Consider the following 22,959-nt stretch of genomic DNA (forward strand, 5'->3'; position numbering starts at 1 on the left):
TCAATGGTTTGCAGCTTCTGCCCTCCCCATGCCCACAAGCATGCCTGGAGAGCACACTCACATTGAAGCAGAGGCTCCTTGCCTTTGAGGTAGAGCTTAATGGCTTCCAGTTGAGATAGATGGCGGTGTTCTGGGTGCAGGTCAGTGTTGCAGTAGGACCTAAGAATGGGACAGGGTCCCAAAGGAGAACATATATAAATATTTATGGTTTATCCCCCCATTTGCATTTGGACCAGAAAAACTGGGTAAAAGGGCAAACAAGTAGAAAACAAAGAGGGCAACAAATACTGAAGCTGATGAAGGACACTTGGCTCTTACCATTCATCTGCCAAGGACACGTCAGGATGTTCTAAGTCATGGAGGCCTGGGAGTCAAAACACAAAGCTTTCATGAGTAAGGATCACTCTTCTCCATCTTCCTATATGATGTAGATTATGATGTAGAATCATCCTCCATCTTCCTATAGACCTCAAATACTCTAGGATGGCATGTGTGAGGGGGAAGGTTCACAGTAAATATGAACCCCAAAGGGATGTGCTGGGGAACAACGATTCCGGACTCATGTACAAAGTTACCCAAACAACTCTTTTACCCCATTGTGGCCAGCACTGCCATACTTCCTTTGTATTCACGCCAGAGAAATCTCAACCTCATGAAAATGAAGGGCGTTTCTAAGAGGATGGCTAGGAAGACAGACTCTGGAGCTACACGGGGACTGAGAACCAGGCCAGGCCATTAAACCTTCTGTGATGCTAACAGGTCTATGCCATTAGTTAGTTATGTGGGTAAAATTATAGGTTGAATGAAATGATATTATCAATACGCAATTATTTTCAACCAGTGATAAAAGATGCTAGTAGTTGTTACAGGAACCTAAGTGAAAGAGAGTCATCAATCTAGAAAAGTAGTTAGTAGAACTGAGGCTGGCGTGCAACCTAGGAGTTTCCCAGAACACCACAGACTTCCTCATCTGTAACGTGGTTTTGATATGGTTTGTCTTTCAGAGGGGTGTGTGTGTGTGTGTGTGTGTGTGTGTTGGGAACTTTAACCCCAAAAAGATAGCATTGAGAGAGTGGGAATTTCTAAGGATGGGATTTAATACAAAGTGAAGAGATTAATGTAGTAGCCCCAGGAATGGCTCTCTTACTTTCTTACTTGCACTGGTGGCTCTGCTACATCCAGCAATATTTCTTCCTGCCTTTGCCATGTTGTGTTGAACTTTGAGCCTCTAAAACTGTAAACTAAAGAAACTTTTATAGGGTCTTAGCTTTGGGTATTACAATACAGCGACATGAATAAGATAATATTCTGTGGAGTCACTATTTCATTGATTCCAATGGATCATCTTCAGGGAAGTTTTTCTGCGTATGCTTGGGGACGCTGATGATGTTTATAACGTGGAGTCAGTTCCTCACATGATTCACTTTTCTCCAGTTGCCATGTCAAATGTAGATGCATAAAATACTAGATGTACCACATAATATTGCTCAGTGCTATAGGGACTGAGCTGTTGAACCCTTGGTAATATAAATGTTAACCCTTGAGTTATATCAACTTTCCCATCCAAGAAATATTCTCAAAAGCTCTACAAGATGGTTAAATAAGCTAGTGATTGGTTCCTAAGGTAATCTTATTAATGCTTTCCCTCCCTCCCTTCCTTTCCCCCTCCCTTCCTACTCCCTTCTCCTCCTTACTACCTACTTCCTTTTCCCCTCACTTCCTTCAATATTTTTCCTGAGGAAAGTACAAGTCTGTGATAGATGCTGAGAGGATGGCAATGGACCAAACACCTTGCAGACAAGAAAGCATTGAGAGGGGCAGGGAGGACAGAGATAGATAGGAAGGCTTCACTCAGGAGCTTTGCTTCAGTTCTACCTGTGGTGGTCAGGCTGAAAAAAGTGATTTTTAAACAAAGAATAAAGCAAAGAGGCCTGTGAGGCCTGAGGATGGCAGGGAGAGAGCTCACTACAGGAGTGACAGGAGTGGAGGCCTTTCTGTGGTCTCTGTTTTTCCAGGATGCTGAGTTGAAGGTATCAGGCTTATTCCCTTCTCTCACTACAGTTTAATCAGTCCTTCATCCCTGACGCTCACCCTGTCTCAGTCTCACAGACCCCACAGATGAGATCCGAGGTACTAGTTTCTCTATTATTTCTTCTCTGATTTCTTGGATATCAAACAAATGTAAAATTTCTCTAGTTCTTTCCCTTCTAATTTTGATCCTTTTAAAAATAAAACCATACCCAATGAAGCTGAGTGTAATAACATACACTCAATTTACTCAGTAATCATTATGCATAATTATGCAAAAGAAGCAACTGTCAAAAGAGGTTATGAAAAGTCACAGCATCAGCTCAGGCTTCAAGATTCAACAGTGTTTTAGGGATACTGGGGACTGAGCCTAGAATGTGGTACCTGCTAGGCCAATGCTCTACAGCTGGGCTAAACCTTCAGCCCTGAGCCCTTACAATTTTGAGTATATCTTTATATTCATTATCTTAGTAGCAGCTGGCATTGGCAAAGCATATGGAGAACCCAGTCATCTTGTGGAGTAGCCTTCCCAACTACAGAACCCATGAAATATGGGTACCATCAGCAAGGAACTTTCCACTCCAAGAACAGAAGGGAGCTATGATCAGCCCAAAGCTCTCAGTGCTGATGAGCTTTTGGCTAGCAGCCTTAGGGAAAGCAGCTTTCCTGGGCTCTTTTACTCAGGGAGCTGACAGGGCTGAGTTGTTTTATTTACAGAGGACCCATGGAGAGAGGAAGATCTGATCTCATTTGTGTGGATAACCAGACACTAGCCCCCTTGCTGAGTATTCAAACTAATTTCTTGCTTAGTTCTGAATTTCTCTCAGTGCAATGGTTCAGCCTAAACAGCTGTGGAACACACAGGAAGCAGATAGTGAGCAGAGAAATGGTCCAAAAGTCAGCAAAGACAATTGTGGGCAGGAGAGAAAGCCAGAGAGAAGAGAGGGGGAGCAGAAACTAGAGAATAGAAGAAGGGAGGAATGGAAAGAAGGAGGGAGCAGAGGGAGAGAGAGACAGAGAGACAGAGAGACAGAGAGACAAAGAAACAAGAGAGGGAAAGGAAGGGAGGGACAGGCTAGGGGACAAATGGTCTACTAAAGACATCTCTTTCTCTTCTGACCATAAGTCATTTTCTCAGTTTTACCTCAAATGTGTTGGGCATTAATTTTATTGCTTCAGGGGCACTGATGGCCTCAAAACTACATATGGCTCATGGAAGTAGAAATTCTATAAATGGTAGCACAGCTTTTAAGAAAACATCCTTTTGAGTATATCTTGTTGAGGTCACAAGGTTCACTTGTTCTCTTATATATCTTTGAGAAGAGAGGCTATATGTTTGGCTCTTAAACTGGTACATCCTTACTTCTACCCAGCACCTGGTGGAGCCCTCTACTCTCCCTTCTGTTCCATAATACATCATGGCCCCTTGCCAGATAAAACCCAATGCCCATGAAACATTGGAGAGCTCGTGGGCAGATGGACCTGACCTAATAAAGGGACCTGACCCTTTAAACATCATGCTCACCTAATTCCAAGTGTTCATAATACTGGAAATGGTAACTGGTTAGAATCTGTGGGCTGTTGGGGTATATCAAGGGCAATTTCTGTGATAGCAACTTTATACTTGATGGATTTAGGGATGGCTAAAGTCTATGGGAGTCACTGTCCACTTGTTCTTTATGGAGATGGAAGATCTTAGAGCTACATGACTCTACTTCCACTTCCCAACCTCTGTCAGTGTCTTCAAGTGGTCACATTTCCCATGGGCAAAGGGTAGCACAAAACCAATGAGATGTGTGGTCCAACTACACAAAGCAAAGCCTTCCAGATCTTTCTTTGCATTGGTCCTTCTCAAACTTGAGTTTTTACATTAATTTCCTTTTTCCACAAAAGCCGAATGTCAGAATAGTAAAGGTGGTATGAGATTCCCATAATTTGCTTCCACAACTTTATGGGTAAAAGAATATAATAAAGCCAGCCACTGGTTGGGGTTCCCACCATTCAGAAACCCACACAAAATTGACAAGAAAAACAACATCTAAAGGGCAGTGATTTGAGTCAAGTGCCCAAATCACCAGCCAGAGGCTTGGAAGTCACACATGCTCTTCAGTTCTCTGGGATTTAGTTCTCGGTCTTCCTCCCCATGCCCAAGGATAAGCCAACCCAAGTTTTGCCTCTTACCTTCTTCAATGGTTACATTCCCTCGGAAGAAGTACTTCCCATGGCCCCTGGAGAGCGCCACACCTAAACTGTGCGGAGAAACAAAGCAAACCTTGAAGTCTAGGGCACCGGCTGGACAGACTTGTGGGCTAACATTGTGTGTGTGTGTGTGTGTTGTTTTTTTTTTTTTATTTTCCATTTTCACATTTCCATTTCATGTTCTGTAAACAATTTTTCCAACAGTTTACTTTCAAAAACCTCACTGATTATAGTGGGTGTTGGTTTTTCTGAGGCTCAAGCAGCTGCTTCAAAGTCATTTCTGATTGGAAATGCCAGCGGCAACTGGCTGCCGTTGTGTTTGCAAGATTTGTGGCCAACAGCTTGTCCCTCCAGAAAGCCCTCCCCTGCATGTCCTCCCAAGGCCACACACCCTGCTCCTTGCTACCACCTTACACACCTCTGCTCTGACCTTCCTCGGAGATCTCCAGTCCCCAGAAATATTGACCCCCCTTCTCAAGGGCAAAAGCAAGAACTCCCATGACACTCAATGTAGTAGCATGAGCATATGTCTGGCTTTTGAGCCTGGTCCACTTCCTAGTCTAACAGCTTTCCCACATTCTTATTGCTTGATTTAAATGTCTTTCTGTTTTTGGCCTAAAGTAAGAGACTGCTTTTTTAAAAACAGTCCCTTCTTTTGGCAAAGCCATTTAGTGGCTCGTGTGTTTCTTGATTCCTCTTGGTTCCAAATTGCATCTGCTCATAGTCCTTGGCAGTGCATGACAGTGATGCTAGAATATACTTTTCAGATTAATCTAGACTAATTAACTTCTCCTTTGACTCTGAAAGATACCAATTCAGAGCATAAGGCAACCCTGTTAAAATAAGTTTTTGTTTTTTTATTTCATTTTGTTTTCTACAAATCACATAACAACAGTGGAAGGCCACTTCAGAATGTTCCATACAATTTTTTTTTTAGGATTATAACAGAGAGACAACACAGAAGGACATTCAACAAAGTTGAAAAGGAAGCACAAGGTGGGGATGAAATGCCACCTGCAGGATTACTGGGTGATGAAAGTAGAAAGTGAGCAATGGATTTTAGAAAGTAGCAGGTGAGATGGTGACAGCCTAGTGACCCTCTCAACTGGTCTCCTCCACCCTTCCTGGGATCCCTGGAGATTTGGTGTTGGGAATGGGATGTGAGGCCGGCCGTGGCAAATGGATGGACTACTTGGGTGGGCCTGAACCATCTTCCCCATTTTCAAACAAAGACAGAAAGCAGCCTTGGGCAAAGCCCCTTCCTTAATCTTTCTGGCCTTTGGGCAGATGATGAGCTCTGAGGGGCCAGCAGGCTGGGTACAAACACACTGAGAGGTCTGATGGAAAGGCCATGATTCTGGTCAGCTCTACCTGAAAGGAGTACCCTTGATGTCTGTATAGTAGTAGTCATTGGTCATCACCAAAACCCGTTTCTAGATCAGAGGGGGAAAAGTCATAGAGAAAAGAAAACATGGTTAGTCTGCTAGGTGATGTTCTTCAGAAACCAACAATAAAATAAAATAAAATAAAATTTTAAAAAATGGAAACACTGCGAACTGGTTAACAATAGCACTACATGAGTCTTGTTAGAGATAAGTAAAGACAAGAGAGAAGCGAACTCGGCCAAAGATATTTATTCCAGATAGAACCTTCAAAGCTAATTTTCTTTTTGAACAGTAGCTTGTTTTAATGAAGGTTTGAGAAAAAGGTACCCCTTTGTCCACGGTCTTCTTCACTTCCATGGAGAATTTCCCAGTCTTCCGATTTACCATGGCATTTCGTAACTAGAACAAGAAAATAAAATCAGAAGTTAATGCCTCCCTGGATTTTCATGTCATTGGGTGCCTGGCCACAGACATCCCTATATAGGATTCCCGGCAATCCTTCATGTTTCTGCATATAAGGCTAAACATGCAGATCTCTAAATCAGCTCTCCAGGGAAGAATACAGCTTCTCTGCCACTCCTGGACCATGGGGGTGGTGGTGGTGAACAAGGACAAATGACTTTCAATTCCGAATTGGGGGACACAAGTGAACCCCACATCCTTGGACGCTCCTGGACGATGGGAGGAGGTGAACAAGGACAAATGACTTTCAACTCTGATTTGGGGAGTGTAAGTGAACCCCTTAGAGGCAGCAACAGGAGAGGCCTCAGGATGTGGATGAGTCCAGAGGTCAGAGAATGAACTCTAGGCAATCTGCTAAAACTATCAACAAATGAGAATGTCTCTGGGGGACAAGTTCGTTTTCAAAAAGGGTACCGATTTGTCATGAAGAAATCATTTTTCATATGATAATCAAGTTTAAAGACATTTTTCTAAACAGTAGTTGAAAAGATGGGGGGGGGGCACTGGGGAGACAGTAACTCTTTCCATAATGTGAATCAACTTCATATGGTCACCCAATTAATGGTCTTGCTGACAGGACAGTGACCAGCGCTGACCCTGCTTCTGAGTTTTGGAGGTCCCATTTTGGAACAGTGAGCCTGGTTTGCCTCCCCTCCCCCTGGCTGACCTTATCTAATTACCTGTGGCCTTCCATGAGTTCAGAGGAGGACAGCAGCCTGGGTGATGAAGGATGTGCCATCATGGGCAGCAAGGGTACATGACAGGAAAGGCCATTTAATGGGATGGGAACAAAGGCTGGCAGGCCAGCCCATGGGGAACTGTTCTTTTTCTGTCTGCACTTCAGGTTTTTTGTTTTGTTTTATTTTTTGGTTTTAATTTCTTTTTTCCTTTGAGGAGCTTGCGAGAGATGGGGCTGATAGAAAACGGCAGGGTTTGCAAGCACCCCAAATTTGATTCAGGGCTGTCTAGATTTGGGTTCACATTCCCATCTTCTGTGTGAGAGAGAGTAAAAGCATAATTTTTAGCTGGAGGCATGTATAAAATAAAACATATATTTTACTTTAGATATTTTTTTAACAACACATAATGGGCATTTCTGGAAATATTTTCCCATTTTAACTTTTGTGGTTTGGGATGGAGAGAGCTGGTCCTAATTAAGTCTACTTTCTAACTTTTAAGAACGGGCTCAATTTATCTTTAACATGGTTTTCATTTTTCCTCTTTCTGGTGCCTGCCTAAAGCCATTTGGGACCTTCCCCTCTCAAGTTCCCCAGGCAAGTCAGAGATTAGGTCAGCCTCTCCTAGCCAACCCACCCCCGGACCCCCGGTAGCAAAGAACAATTAGCATGGGGCCAAGGAGGGCCCAAGGCCAGGGTCATTGATGCTTTCTGGAGGCAAAGGTTTCAACAGTTATTCTAGTCTTACAAGGAAAATAAGCTCTCCTTCCTGAGTACCCCTCGGGAGGAAGGCCAGACCACTGTCACATAGAAACAGACTCGAGAGATACGATGGTGTCACCTAGTACTTTATGATGACAGGCAAATCAGTACTTTCTCTGTGCCTCAGTTTCCCGAGCACAGCAGCCACCTTATATAAGAAGTAGACAGGCAACACGCAGACAAGTGCTCACTACACACTAACTACTCTCCATTCCGTGACCATCCTCTATTCTGACCACCACTCTCACCAGCAGGCATCATCATCATCATCATCATCATCATCATCAATTTCTCTGCAACCAACCATCTTCCTCCTCACCTGGCTAGGGTGACAGATGCCTGCTATCAGCTAAGGGACTCAGTATTCATGCACTGGTTGGCTGGACATCCATGTCCATCCTCGTACCAACCTCTCTCCAGCTTCTTTGACCTTGCACTGAATGAAAAACACACCTTGTGCTGAGGATACTTTTGCACATCCACAGACTCCATTTCCTTTCCTCACTGGCCAGAGCCCACTGAGTGACATCTCCTCTACCTCAGCAGACTTCAACTTTCTACTCCTAATTCTGTAAAGCTAGATAGACTGAGATGGGACAGTGTGGGGCATCAGGGGGCCAAAGGTAGCAAGGATCTCTTTACTGATGCATACTGCTGATTTTTCAATCTCTTTGTGCCTCAACATCTTCTTCGGTCATTTGTCCAATCAAAACGGACCCTGGGTGAAGCCATCTGGACCCATAGTGCCTGGCAGGAGCTTTCTAATCTATAGTCATCAGATTATTGGGAAGCTCCCATTATTGGTAGCTATTGTTAACTGAGTCCTTCCTGCTGCCCAGACACTAATTCTAAAACTCACAGAACTGACTTTTGTGTTTCTATTCCTGTACCTACTTGACTGGAGGAAAAACTGAGGCCTTGGACTAAGACTCTTGCCCAAGTAATCAAGGATCTCTTAAACCCAGGCTCCTGGTGCTGCAAAGATGGGTCAGTGATTAAGAGTGCTTTCTACTCTTGCAGAGACCTGGGCTTGGTTCCTAGTATCCTCAGTAGGCAGCTCATAACCACCTATGACTCCAGCTTTAGATGTTGTGATGCCCTCTTCTGGCTTCAAAGGTATTTTTTCATGCATGTGGGGTACATACCTATACATACAAACACACACACACACACAAGTTCCTAACCTCTGGTACCTAAATCAGAGGATAAACTTATCTTATTACTAATATAAAATTATATATATTTTTATTTCTTGATTTCTCAAAGGACAAGTTTTAGAAGTTGACTATATCCTGGTTTTACAACCCAATAGCTAGGTCTTCTAGACACTTCAATCCCTGGGATCCAGAACCTATTGGGAGGTGATATTCTGTCCTCACTATCAGGGGAGTGAAGAGATTAATGGTTGAAATGCACTCTGCAAGGTTGGAACATTCCAGAAAAGACACTCTTCTATCTTAATGGGTTGTGCCAAGAGTTCTGTGCACGTAATCATGCAAGAAGTCAGTGGCACCCACACATAAGGGAGGCCCACAGAGCTCAGACAAGAATGGTGAGCAACAACAATCTCGCCTTCCCTGCAGAAAGTGGGAAAAGCATGGCCGCTGGTGCTGTTCTGAACAGCCTTTGAACTTGCCACTGCCTGGATTTGTAATCATGAACATCTGGGGAAAATGAAAAGGGCTTGGCAGAGGAAAACTTTAAAAATAATCTTTGTGTGTCCATATGTTAGCTGATTAAGCTGTCATTAAAAATCACATGCATAGATGCTTGACTTAGCACACCCAAAGAAAGGCAAGAAAGGGATGGCAATGGTGGACAGTACCTTTTGTGTTCCCTAGCAGATCCTGGGCATCTATGCAGTGACCAGAGACAGCACTCATTACAATGAGATGAATAAATACCACAAAAGGCAAAACCTCCTCTAGGGATATAAAAATTTAGCCCCTGATCAGCCTCTGGACTGTACCCTGGTACCTGGTTCTCAACACTTTCCTGGAGTCCTTGGGGATCCTCAGCTTGTGTGTCCCATCAAAGCACCTACTTTTCTAGTATCATGTTAAATTAACGCTGGATGCTCATTCCACCTGAGGTCTGCTGCTCTTCCCTCTTAGGAAGAGCCCACTGAAGGAAGCTTTCCCGGGAGATAGAGAGGTAATCGTAGATTGAGTCTTGTGTAATGACAGCCCATTGTCTTGGTGGTGAATTATTGTCCAGTTAAGGACAGAGCTTTCAACTTTCAGAGGCCTACTCTTCTGAGTCCCTAATTATAAGTTACCTAATCAAGTGTGAAGATGGAAGAGAGTGTGAGACAGGGCAGGTAAATAGCAATTTCTTTACCAAGAAAACATTCAATCAGTACATGAAGGCAGCAGGCACAGAGAGCCCCAGCCACAAATCCCCTTCCTTTCCACATCAGCTTGGGCACACAGGGAGTGGAGGTTCTAGGGATCAAGCATGAGGTTCAGAAAGAGAGAACACTGTACAAAGAAGAAGAAAGGCCTTGGGAGTGTATGACCAAAGGTCTCAGAATATGTCCCAGTTTGAGACCCTCATAGGGCTTTGGGAAGAAAGGGCTCTGGAGACACTTTCCAAGAGACTCATGGGAAGGAGTATGGGCTTTCTGAGGGCAGTAGGAGACAGGCTTACACTACAACCACACGGGTTCCAGTTGGGTTAGAAACAGAATCCGTAGTGCCGTGGCTGAAAGACTGATAAAGATTCAGAGCAAGGTAGCCCCCCATTCTATGGGCCATCAGTCAGGGCTGTAGCAAATAAAAGAGCTAGGGGTATGCTCAAACCACAGACAGCTCCAAGAAAACTGATTCTTTTCAAGGACCTCTACACAATCTTAACCCTTTTGTGCTTTTCTTCCATGGGTGGGCTTTTTCCTGAGACTGTGTGCTTTCACTGTACCACTTAACATATGCTCAACTAACAATTCAAACTGAATTAAATTTGCTCCAATTGGATGCATGATTTATATGCAGCCCCTTTCCAAAGCAGGACTTGGTAGCTCATTTTCAAGAACTTTCCTTGCTGCAAGGGGGGTGCAGGGGGTTCACTTTACTTCACAGTGAAACTTCACTTGTGGGCTGGAGAGATGGCTCAGTGGTTAAGAGCAATGGCTGCTCATCCAGAGGTCCTTGGTTCAATTCCCAGCATCCACATGGAGACTCCAACCATCTATACTGAGATCTGGGCCCTCTGCTACCTGATGCTCTCTTCTGTCATACAGGCATACACGCATATAGAACACTCACATAAACAAACAAACAAACAAACAAACAAATAAATCTTAAAGAAACCACTTCACTTGCTTGCCCTTATGATATCCTTCTTTGATCATTATTTTTCATGACTGTGAGGTGAGAAACTCAGAGACCACTGGCTTGGATGATTGTGGTGCCTGTTGAAGAATGGGGAAGGGTATATGTGTCTGCCATGTTTAGCCAAAGAAAAGGCTTCTGTTTTCTGCTCAAAACGCTCACAACACCATCATAAGGATGGATATTTACTTTGTAGTCACTTTGTAAAAACACACTACATGTATGGGATACCAAATGGAGTCTTCCGGGACTCTGGAACTCTAGGGCCTTCTCCGTGGCACACTAGAGTGGGTGTGTTAAGGACACAGGCTTGGGACCAGATAGCCTGATGTGTACCTTTGGACTGTGGCAGTTTGAAAGAAAATGGCTCCCACAGGCAGTGGCACTATTATGAGATGTGGTCTGTTGGGGTAGATGGGGCTCTGTTTGAGGAGGTGTGTCAGGCCTCTGGGGTGGGCTTTTAGGTTTTAGATGCTCAAGCCCAACTCAGTGTGGCTCACTTGCTCTTCCTGCTGCCTGCTAATCCAGATGTAGAACTCTAGGCTCCTTCTATCTACAGCACCATGTGTGCCTATAGACTACCATGCTTTCTACCATGAGAGTAAACCCCTGAACTGTAAGCCAGCCCCAGTTAAATGTTGTCCTTTATAAGAGTTGCATGGTTAAGGCATTTCTTCCCAGCAATAGGAATGCTAACTAAAACAGACTGTGACATAAGTTCTCTGCCTCAGTTTCCTCAACTGCAAAATAGGGATAATTCTGGATGGGACTGTAATGAACTCATCATTACACTGAGGGAGGGACTGTACACAAGAAAAGTTCCTTATTTGGCATCTATTGTGACTTATATGAGCCTTTTCTATTTATAGAAATAATCATGTTCACTGTGGAAAATTCAGCAACAACTAAAATGTAACAGGAATAAAACTGAAAACCATCCTTAATTCCTTCAGCCATCTCTGGGAATTTCATCCCTGAAACCATATTCACACAAACAATAAAAACAGACTCATCAAGTTGTATCTATATGTATTTGTGCACATGCTCATTCACATATACCCACACACTCACTCAAATATATATATATATATATATATATATATATATATATATATATATGTGTGTGTGTGTGTGTGTGTGTGTGTGTGTGTGTATGTATATATATATATGTGTGTATATATATATATATATATATATATATATATATAAAATATTATATGTAGTATTCAAAGAAAAAGAGACTATCACATTGAGAGTTGGACCAAATATGGGAAGGTTGGAGGGAGGATGATTAGGAGGGGCAGGAAGAAGAAACGGAAGGAGGAAAAATACAAATTAAAAGAAAATTAAGACACTTTTTGTTTCCCTGGAGATGATCCTCTCTGGTTACACAGACAGTGATGACACATGGGCCACCTAAATATCTGTCTTTTCACAATAATTGACATGATATTTGATACTATGGTGACATCGGAAGTCACAAGCACACTTCTCTGTGTGCTCTGCCTTTCTCTTGTGTGTGTTTGTATAGGTACATGTATGTACATGTAGTTGTATGCACAAGTGGTTGTACATGTGTATGTGTACACATGTGAGAGGTGAGGGCCAGAGTTTAAAGTTGGATTTTATCCCTCAAAAAAGGATCTCTTGCTGGGCCCCATTAGAAGAGATCAGGCCCCTCCTCCCCGGTACTGAGATTACAACTGGAATTGCATCATTCATGGCCAGCTTTCTACAGGGGTTCTGGGGATCAACCTCAGCCACCCCCCCCATTTGCACAGCAAGCACTTCACCAATGAACATCCTTTCAGCCCCTTTATTTTAATCTTGGCCAGACTATTTTACAAAATCTTTAAGTGACATATGTGATACCGTGTCATTTTTGGAAGTATGCAGCAGGGTCTAATGCTATAAATGTGCTCATTAAATTATACACGAGCCTTGCTGTCCATGGGAAGTAGGATGCTCCAGTCAGTTTCTCTGCATCCAGGCAGGCTTTGCTGATGTGGCCCAGAAAGCTCTGCTTCCACAGTCCTTTACCCACATTGTCCTGAACCCTGTCCTTAGTCACTTAGTTGCAAACTTCTGCATTAGCACATTGGTATGTGGACCTCTGTGCATTCCTCATAAGAGAATGTGTTACACAGATTTTCAAAATTCTCCAATAGTTCCTTTGGGCACAGATCCACAGGAGAGATGGTGAGTTAAGTTTTCCTATGTCAAGCACATTCATATTAAAAGAACTAATGCCTTGGGCTTCTTGCCACAGAGCACCAGACAAAAAATAGCCAGCGGCCAATTGGAATATGAAGAATATGGTAAATATGAGAGTAGACACCTAGAATCCAGCCCTGTAAGTTAGATGACAATGAAATGCATGCTTGGAATCTGATACTTGAAACTCCACCCACAAAGGAAAACGAGATAAGAGACAAAAATCATTTCAGAACCATGAATAGCAAAAGGAGATGCCCTCCTCCTCACCACACACACACACACCCACACACACACAGGACTAGCAGGAACACTGGGGATAGTAAGAGGGAAATGGGACTTGGGAAGTATGGGATAGTATGACCAAGTCTTCCATCCTCGGTGATGACAATAGAAAAGATGAAAAATCCTGCCTATGGTAAATACCAACACTTCTAAGAAAGAAGCAGAGAGCATCCTTTTGAGGTCAAAACAGCATGGGAAACGGTGACCATAGAAGATAAAGCAAGCAGAAGCTACTCAAAGGACCAGGGTAGGAATTAGCACTGTGATCCCTGAGGGAGGGCCCATTTCCAGCATCCTTACATAGTCACACGATGGTATAAGCACTTTTTTTTTATCTTTCATTCAACCAGTATGTTCAATCCTCAAAGCATCTGCAAGGACAACCTATGAGGGGAAGCAGTAATTGCCACACACAAGAGACAGACAGTCTCCACACAGGTGAGATTTGAGTCCTGGCATTGTAGCTGTCCACAATGGTGCAGGGGTTAGGCAGAGCACATGAGCTGCAGATGACCCCAAAAAACCCACCAGGATCCTGGTCACAGTGCTTGAGGAAGAGAAGACAGCAAACTCTTCTTGGCCATTGACTCTCCATGATGTCAAAGCAGTAGCAGATAGGCAAAGAAGAGTGGAGGAGGCAGAAGTTTTTATTGAATGACAACTTTATTTTGTCTGAGCTTGGGTTGAACCAGACAGAACTAGGTAAAATATCTGTAATTGATATGGCTTTTGCATTTTATAGACAAGGGAGAAAAACCTGAGCTTTCTGCTAGCTAAGGCCATTCACATTGCAGAGGCTATGAAAATGAAGAAAGCAGCAACAAGGGAGTTAGGACACCAGCCCTGTTTCTATAAAGCAAGAGGAGATAGTCTGGGATGTCAAATGGCTTCCTGTGACATCCCGTGGGACAAGTAGAAGCACAGGACAGGGGAATGGGAGTGGAGGTAGCAGTGGGGCTGGGAGGCTAACCACACATGGGGAAATTGAGCCCTCAAACTCCTCTGCTACGCTTTGGTGACAAGAGTTGTGTCCACGCAGACCTAACAAGTTCATTCTATCCATCTGGGAGCCTGTCTTATTGGCCTGCAGATGGCATGTCTTTGTAGTTACTGGGTCTCCTGTTGCACAGCAACAGGATTCTGTGAAGATGGTAAGGCAAGTCCTGACAATTATACTGGGGATGAAGTGGAATGAATCAGCTGCAGAGGAATCCAGAGCCTGCTGGGTACAGGCTCAGCAGACTAGCAGGAGAGCTATACAACTCCAACCATAAGGGAAGGGTCAGTTGTCTTCACAGCCCTCTGCTGTCCTCTGGTCTATCTTTTATGGTCAGTATTGTCCTTGACAATGAAGTCTGCAAAGGGTTACTTACCACATCATCTCGGTCTTCCCACTCGACTTCAGAGAGATCCACACTACTGTAGTTGGGTTTCCTCCGTTTTTTTCCTTCTTCATACTAGCATAGGGAAGAGGAGAAAGTCAGACAAATGGTCGTGAAGTTATCAACCTGGACATCTTTATCCTTCTAGGGCCTGCTTGCTGAGTGTGAGCTGTGAGGAAACATCGGGTACCTGAGATCAGCCCTGTGGGTGGCAATGTAAGGACTTTAACATCAGCCCTGGCTATTCGCCTTTCTTCCGATTTGGAGACTATAAAGGTCAATTCTTTGCTTGGCATACAGTTGTCTAGAGAACTCCTTGACTCTAAAATGCCAGGTGCAAGGAATATTTATCTCACCCTCGTAAGGAATATGTGAAGGGTGAGCACACCCATCTCTCTTCAAAAGCTAATGTGCGCATTTCCCTTAATGTCAGAGGAAAGAGCTTCCTACATATATTTATCAAATCTTGTCCTTTCCCCTAAGCTTCATAAACTCCCCATCTCAAACCTCCTCCAGACTTCTCAGCTGAGAAACAAAATACTGGTCTCCACAGTTGGACTCTGGCTCAGCATCCTGAGAACATGTTGCAGACTCACAGACCTCCCGTTTGCTACTGGCCCTGGCAGTGCTGAGCTAAGCACAGCTCCTTCACCTGCAGTAGATGTGAGTATTGGGAATCGCTGCCAGATTTAATGGCCATTAGGGCATTTCTCTGGAAAAGCTGATGAGTGCATTAATAACTAGGGAGTGCTTTCACTTTTCCCCCCTAAATCACCGGTGTTAGTCAACCAGCAAGTGTACCATTTTATCGACCGGACATTCTTGTGTCTGGATGTTTGTGTGTCTTAAGGCCCTTACTGCTGCTTACCGGGGTGTTTATAAGGTAGGAAAGTCTGCCCTCTGCTGCAGGCTAAGGATAAGCAAGCACTTCACAAGCTCACAGTATATATTGACATATGTACATAGTTGTACATATATACAAGACACACACATAGAGGTGTGCCCATTTTCTTTTTTCTTCTTTGACTCAGTCCTGTTTTGATTAAACAATGAATCTAAGAGGGATGCAGGGTCAGTCTAAATATTTAAAGACCTCAAATTGTCACTTTAGACATTGATTGGTGATTGCAGACACAGTTACTGAAGGTACCCTAGACACAAAGGAGAAACCTTTGCCACTTTAGAATCAAACAAATTTAAAATGGCCATCAGTGCAATCAAGGCAACTGTGGCCAGGAGGGGTGGCTCTTACATCATTGTGGTACCAAACAATGCCAAATGTTGCTCCTATACTCTTTATTCCCTGCCAACTTTACTGTGGGGATCCTGCACCATCTCTAGAAAGTCTCCTCCTCCCCCTGCACCACCACCACCACCCAAGAAGGCTACCCTGCCTGCCTTCAAAAGGGCTTGTTGTCAACCAGGCCGACACTCTCGTCTATGAGGTTTCCAGTTAACAAGACATTCACCATTCACAGTCACTTTTATGACATCAGATCCACTCCAGATGAAGAGGAAGGAAAGTGGTTCTCTCGGAAGCCACTGTAAACGATAGCAGATTAGCAGTTGGATCGTGTTAGGGAAAGTTCCTGTGTGCATAGAAGCTGGGCGAGCCAGCCTTGCTAAAAGCAAAAGGAATAGGAAGGAAGGAAGGAAGGAAGGATGAGGGGGGAGGCTTGGGTCTGAGCCATAGGCAGGAGACACAGGGAAGGTATATAGAGTGTTAGGACTCTGGACCTTCCTTGTGGGAAGATAGTCTGACAGCCCTTCTGAACCTCAGATAAAGATGCCATTGGCTTCCAAGCCTATTTTAGTAGGAACCATTCTCAAAAACTCCAGGCAGCCCAGAACTTGAACTTCAAAATCATACTATCCCAGATTGTTGGTCTGCCTGTTGATGGGTCTGAACCATTCTTCTGTTTTGCTTTGGAAGAAGGAGTTCATCTTTTGGTCACTTCACAATGTTCCTTTATTTAATTACTCAGAACACACACACACACACACACACACACACACACACACACACACACACACACACACACTGGATACCTTGACAGTATAAGGCATTTGGGGGCTATGGTGATGGTGAAGTTCTCACCATGCAAGTTCAGATCCCCAAGATTCATGTAAAAGGGAGATGCAGTGTATTGGTCCCCTGGGTATGGGGACAGAGGCTGACAGATCATTGGAGCTCATTGACCAGCCAGTCTTGCCACCAATGAACATCAGATTCTATAAGACACCCTGCCTTTAAAAATGAATAGAGAATTTCTGAGAAAGATACCAAGATACCGGACATAGACGTCTGGCTTCAGGATATACATGTACACACATGCATTCACATCTGCATGCTCACATGCAAATACCCATGACAAATACATACATGTACCACACACATGCAAAGTGTAAAACAGTAAAGACAGATAGTTAAGCATCACCCCTCTCTTACCACAAACTGGGGTACTTAGAGTACCCCTCCCTTATTTTTTGCTTCTATCATTGCACATCCCACTGTCCCATAGTTAGGAAGATGGGCTCTGACAAGCTAAGTAACACATGCAATAGCAAAAACAAATAAGAGCATATAGCCAGCACTGGGAAGGATACCTCACCACCTGCTAAACCCTGCCTTAATTTCTATATAAGCCTCGTGTTATTTCAGCTTTTGTTAAATTTAAACTGACTCTAAGGTCCTAAATACCAAACACATCTTTATCCTCAAAATATGTCCAGGATTTTGTCAGAAAAAAAAAGAGTACAGAGGCACCACCATTGCCCACCTCATACTGGATGTCTGGTGCTAAGCAAGCCACTGACCTGCTTCAGGACTTCCCACCGGGCTGTAAAGTAGGGGTAATAGAACTTGCCAGGAGAGGCAGGCTAAGTCTTTCTTCCCCTTGGTAGCTCATCCCAGGCAGAACAGGAAGACCTGATGCTCTGTGCAGAGCTGGGCACTCCCCAATTCCTCAAAAGGAAGGAGACTTCAATAATGCTGTCACTGTCACAGGCAGGAAGTGTTTGCTGAGTATGTTGGTGTCACACAAGCATGACCAATTGTCTCCCTCTGCTATGTGCAAGTTGGGAGTCTAGACACTTGACAGAGATATCCATATTTGTACTAAAGTACTCAGCTCTGCTGAGGTCACATTTACAAGAGAGAAATCTGTTTAAACTCCTTGACTTTTTATTTTCTTTGTTGGAGATAGAGTTCCATACAATCCAAGTGGATCTTGAATTTGTTATGTAGTTGAGGATGGCTTTGAACTTCTGATCTGCCTGCCTCTACATTCCAAGCGCTGCAAATGCAGCCTTGCACCATTATGTACAGCTTAAGTGTGTCTGGGGATTGAACCTAGGATCTGCACACTGTAGGCAAGCATCCTACCATGGGAGTCACATCTGCATCCTATCATGTATGCCACATCTCTAACCTTTCATTTTCTTTTATCACCACTCAAGGGACCTAGGCCAATATACATCATTCCAGAATGCAGGAATTGGTTCAGAGATGGGGACATAACCTACAACAATGCAAAAGAAACGCAAAAGACTACATCTAGGATGCTTTCTTGGATTGCCCCGGAAAAGGTAGCTCCCTACGCACAGGCACTGCTAATGTTGTGAGATGTGAGCTTGGAGCTTGGAGCACCTTATGGCCACCTTGACCCCTAATTTAAGTCAGCCTGGAAATGAAGCCTCTTGTGGGAAAGCAGTGGAAATGGAATAGGATAGTCCTGGACCACACTGTGCCTGAAATGAGAATCCTGGAGATATATGTATACCTAGACCACACCGTACCTGACATCTTTGCTCTCTTGGATGTGTCAATGTATGCTTCCCAAATTGATTCCTTTCCTTTTAGAGATAGGGTATCCCTGTTAGTCCTGGCTGGTCCAGAACTATGTAGACTGGATTGTCTTCCAACTCACACAGATGTACCTGCCTGCCTCCCAAGGCCTGGCATTAGTGGTCTGTACCACCACATCAGCCCATACCACATACTTCTCTTGAAAATAATCTTACCTGGAGTTCCAAGCATCAGGTGATCAGATTGTGTACATCGAATGCCTTCCCTTTTCTTTATACATGAACAGCTTGTAAAGATCATTTACTTATTATATCTATGTGTCTCTGTGTGTATGTACATGCCTGTCTGGATTTATGTGCCCCATATGTGTACAGGAGTCCACAGAGGCTAGAAGAGAGTGTGGGGTCTCCTGAAACTAGAGTTAGAGGCAGTTGTAAGCTGCCTGATGTGAGTGCTGTCAATAAAACCTGGGTCTCTGTAAGAGCAGTAAGCACTTTTAACCACTGAGCCATCTCTCTAGCAAAATGCACTCCTTTAAAAAAATACATTTTATGTGAAACATTTACAGACTTCATAACTTTAATGATTATTTGGGAACATCTGATTTATAAAATGCCTTGCCACCTACTGAGTGCACTTCTGTGCTTGAGCAGAGCTCAGCTCTACATACTTTCCCTCCATGCCTCCTCCAAGGAACAGTATAATAGTTAAGCTCTGAGACTGGCTCTCCCCTCCCCCATGCAGCCTCTGTGTGGGACAAATCCCAGGCCTGGCTCTCCAACTTCCTCTCCTTGTTCCTCGATCGTAAGGAGCCCATTACAGTGCCAGGCACTGTATATGGCAATTGTTAGCATATCTATAATCTGTAACTTCCTTTGAAAATGTGATTAACGAATCACAAACGGTTTCCAAAGTTTTATGAACACAGTCTCAGAGCCACAGGTAGGCCTGCAGCTTTTGGTGACTTTTTTACGAAAAAAAAAAATGTACAGGAGAATTTAATAAGGAAAGATATTGTGTGCTATGAAATACTTTGAGGTGGAGTTTCAAATAAAGGCCAGATGTGGTGAGCACACAAACAAGCCAGTGGCTGGAACGATGGAACAAGAAGACACCCCTCTTTGGAACAAGTAAGAACTCCCCAAGGGCTGGCTTGAAGTGCAGTTTTTAATGGTCTGGATAGAAACTTCTTCTGTGTTACCTGCAAACTGGCTTTGGAAGCACAATGAGATAGGTCAAGGTATGGCCATTCTGACTTAAAGAAAAATGACAATGGCTTTCTTTGCTTCTTCATTTTGTGGGTCTTTTTGGGAAAAGCCCAAGGGCACTACCCACACATATTCTTGTGATCTTTGTGCAACAAATATGGTAGGGGCCTAATTGATTAGGTGTTCATGCTGCTATAGGCTACCAAAACAAACAATCAAATAAACAAAAACCAAAGGAAAGAAGGAAAGAAGGAAAGAAGGAAGGAAGGAAGGAAGGAAGGAAGGAAGGAAGGAAGGAAGGAAGGAAGGAAGGAAGGAAATGGGGAAGAAGACACCATACCGAGCACAGTATCTTCTGGGTGAGGGTATGGTCAACCCAGAGCCAGTCATCCAGAAGGATGTTTTTCTCATCAGGCAGGCACGACCTTCCCCTGCTAAAGACCTTCCTCTCTTTCCCTCTCCTCCTCTCCATCTTCTCCCCTGGCCCCCAAGGCTAAAGAGACTGTTTCAGAAGGGACACAGGCATTTCTCTCCTATGGACAATCATCTATTCACTTCCTATTCACCTAGGCAGCCCACCTTCTGATGGGTTCCAAATGGGTCTCAGTTCCTGTGCCAGGCACAATGAGTCTTAGGAAGACCCAGAAGAACTGCTGCAGGGGGATCAGTGTCAACCTTCAAGTTCTTGGTCTCAGCTCACTATTCATAGCTCAGACTCCTTCAAAGTAGGCTGTTGGAGGGCAGCTAAAAGCTAGGGACTGGGAGGTAGACCTTGTCAAGTCTTCCTGCTTTATGAGCTAAGGCAAGCTGTTCACACCTCCGAACCCCATTGCATCCCCCACTAGATGGAAGATACAGCCCTCAGTTCCCAAGGATACCTTGAAAAGCACTGAAAATAAATGTGGCTGAACCCCACCAGATCATCATAGGCTCTAACAAATAGAGCCTAAAAAATTTCCCCTTGGACAATGTTAGTGACCACTGATGCCAGGGTTGGTGTCTAAGGCAATGAGAGCAGTATCATACAGTGCCCATTCCCAGGATGCACTGCTTCTTAATGCATACACTGCTTAATGGGAAACATCAGGCTGCATCTGTGGCCTTTTCTCAAGGCAGAAGAGAAGGACATGCAGACTTGTGGCAGAGTGACATCTCTTCCCCCTATACAACTACAGTTGGATCTCATCCTGCCAGTGGTGAATCAAGGTCTCTATAGTGACCAGTCTTTGGGAAGTGGATTCCCATGGCCCCTGTCAGCCCCAGCTCTCCTAGGAATCAGCAGCAGAGACTAAGCTGCATGTTACCCTCTAAATGGCTTGAATCCCTTCTGTTTCTCTTAGTTTTTTCCAACCTTCCTGTACTAGTTGCTCCTTGTAGAAATTTTTGAATGAAATGGTACTGCAATTAAAAATACCACCCTCACCACCTCTACACAGGGGGCACTGCAGTCTTCTCCAGAGTACTTAAAAGCAATTATTGTTGTCACCTTCCAATGTTCATTACATCTCCCAATCAGGAATTCATAAAACACGTGACCAGTCTGCTCTGCTCACATGACTGCCCACCCTGACCTTCGGCCCCATGCTATTCTGAATAGAAAATGCTTCACGCTAGGAACTACCCTAAATACTGTCTGTGTCTTATCAAATTCTCCCAACTCCAGGAAGGGTGAATAGTTTCAAAGATGGGAAAAATAGAGCCAGATCTCTTGGTGACATGGGTATTGAGCAGTGGAACTGAGAAACATATCAACTCTTCCTGGTATCTGTGTTCCCCCCCCTGGTGTGGTCCCCATCTCATTAGCTTGACCCTCAATGCAGGTAACCATCTCTGTCAGGACAGAAAGTAAGCGCTCAGGCGTGGAGGCAGAACCATCTGGAAGGCAAATCCTATGAGGCCCACGTTTCTCTATGAGGAAGTGAAGGCTATGTAGGCCTCTAGCACAGTGAGTGTCCTTTGCAACTGACCCTAGTGTTCAGTGACAGTTCCAGATTAAGAAAACTGTACAGTGAGGGACTTCAAGGACTCAGGGTTGCACTTGGGCCCAGTTTACAGTGCCTATTTAATTCACCATGATTCCTGTCAGGGCCTCAGACAAGTGTCTACAGGACTGGAAGATAGCACTTGAACTGGAATTTCCACCCAAATCATGCTGCCCCTGTGGTGTGTGACTCTACAGTAGCCTGGACTCCCCCCACCCAACAACAATACACACACATGCCATGACACACACATCATGCCCTGGCATAAATTCCCATGGCTCTGTATTGGAGATGAAATCCTCTAAGCCTTGGGAAGATGAGAAGCCCAGATCCAGGACCACAGGGGTGTGTCTCACAGCAGCAGGGAGTTGAGAGAGGGGCAGTGGGGCATGTCCAGACAGAACCATTTCCTCTTCCTCAGAGGTGCCCTACTCTTGTTAATTAATGTTTTTAACTGTCTCGAAGATGAAAAGTTCTACTCACTTTCCTGTAGTTTGATTGCAAAATTCTTTTGATGGCTATAAAACTAAAATAGCTTAGGTGTTTAAAAACAAAACAAAACAAAAATCACCCCCCCCCAAAAAAAAAAACCCCAACAACAATTAAAGAAACTGCTTTGAAATCCAAAATGACCTTTATCTCAATCACTGTCCTCCTAGAAGTCATGAGTCACACGCTGTGTGTGGGGAGGAGGTGGCCTGGCCCCACCGTGGTTTTGCAGGTCAAACGTGGCTTACTGTACCATGGCTGGATTAGACTTAATTCTCAAGAAGCCAGTCTGTCTGGTTATAGCAAGCTAGTCAGAGACATTAAAATGTGCTCAGTAGCTTAACAGGAAGGACATTTGGTGCCAGCCCAAAGGAAGACCAGGGATTGGGTGCTGGGAAGAGAGGGGTGGTGCCAGGCCTGGTGAAGGAGGTGAGATGTCAACGCAGACAGACAGCTGCTAGAAGAAAAGGCAGGACAGGGTGGCATTCGAGTTAAGGGGACAGCTAACTAGGAAACAATTTCTCTAAGTCAGGATAATACTTTGAGACAAATCCTGTGTAAAGTTAGATGTGAGAGGTCCTCCTAAATGAACTCAAGAATCTCTGAGAGTTGTACTGAGCTCCTGGGGGTGGGTATGGCTTCTTCCAAATCCCATTTCATGAAGGTTTTCAGGTACCCCATGCCATTAGGAGGCACTGTCTAGGGTGAAGAGAACCCTTGTGATTTGGAAGCTAACCTGTGATATCTGG

General features: G+C 44.2%; 1 protein-coding gene across 2 annotated transcripts in view; it reads right to left on the minus strand.

Moving 5' to 3' along the window:
* Cacna2d3 (calcium voltage-gated channel auxiliary subunit alpha2delta 3) overlaps positions 1–22,959 on the minus strand; it is an 857,083-nt gene that overhangs the window by 162,219 nt on the left and 671,905 nt on the right. For both annotated transcript variants that reach the window (XM_085828480.1, XM_085828479.1), the window contains 6 exons: positions 14,715–14,798; positions 5,940–6,011; positions 5,599–5,660; positions 4,210–4,277; positions 319–364; positions 62–159 (listed from right to left, as the gene is read on the minus strand). In XM_085828480.1, the coding sequence (XP_085684606.1) occupies positions 62–159; positions 319–364; positions 4,210–4,277; positions 5,599–5,660; positions 5,940–6,011; positions 14,715–14,798 (430 nt within the window). The remainder of the gene's footprint in view (positions 1–61; positions 160–318; positions 365–4,209; positions 4,278–5,598; positions 5,661–5,939; positions 6,012–14,714; positions 14,799–22,959) is intronic.

The sequence above is a fragment of the Mus caroli genome, unplaced genomic scaffold (assembly GCF_978045245.1).
Source record: "Mus caroli unplaced genomic scaffold, Mus_caroli_1 scaffold_12, whole genome shotgun sequence".
In the NCBI taxonomy this organism is placed as follows: Eukaryota; Metazoa; Chordata; class Mammalia; order Rodentia; family Muridae; genus Mus; species Mus caroli.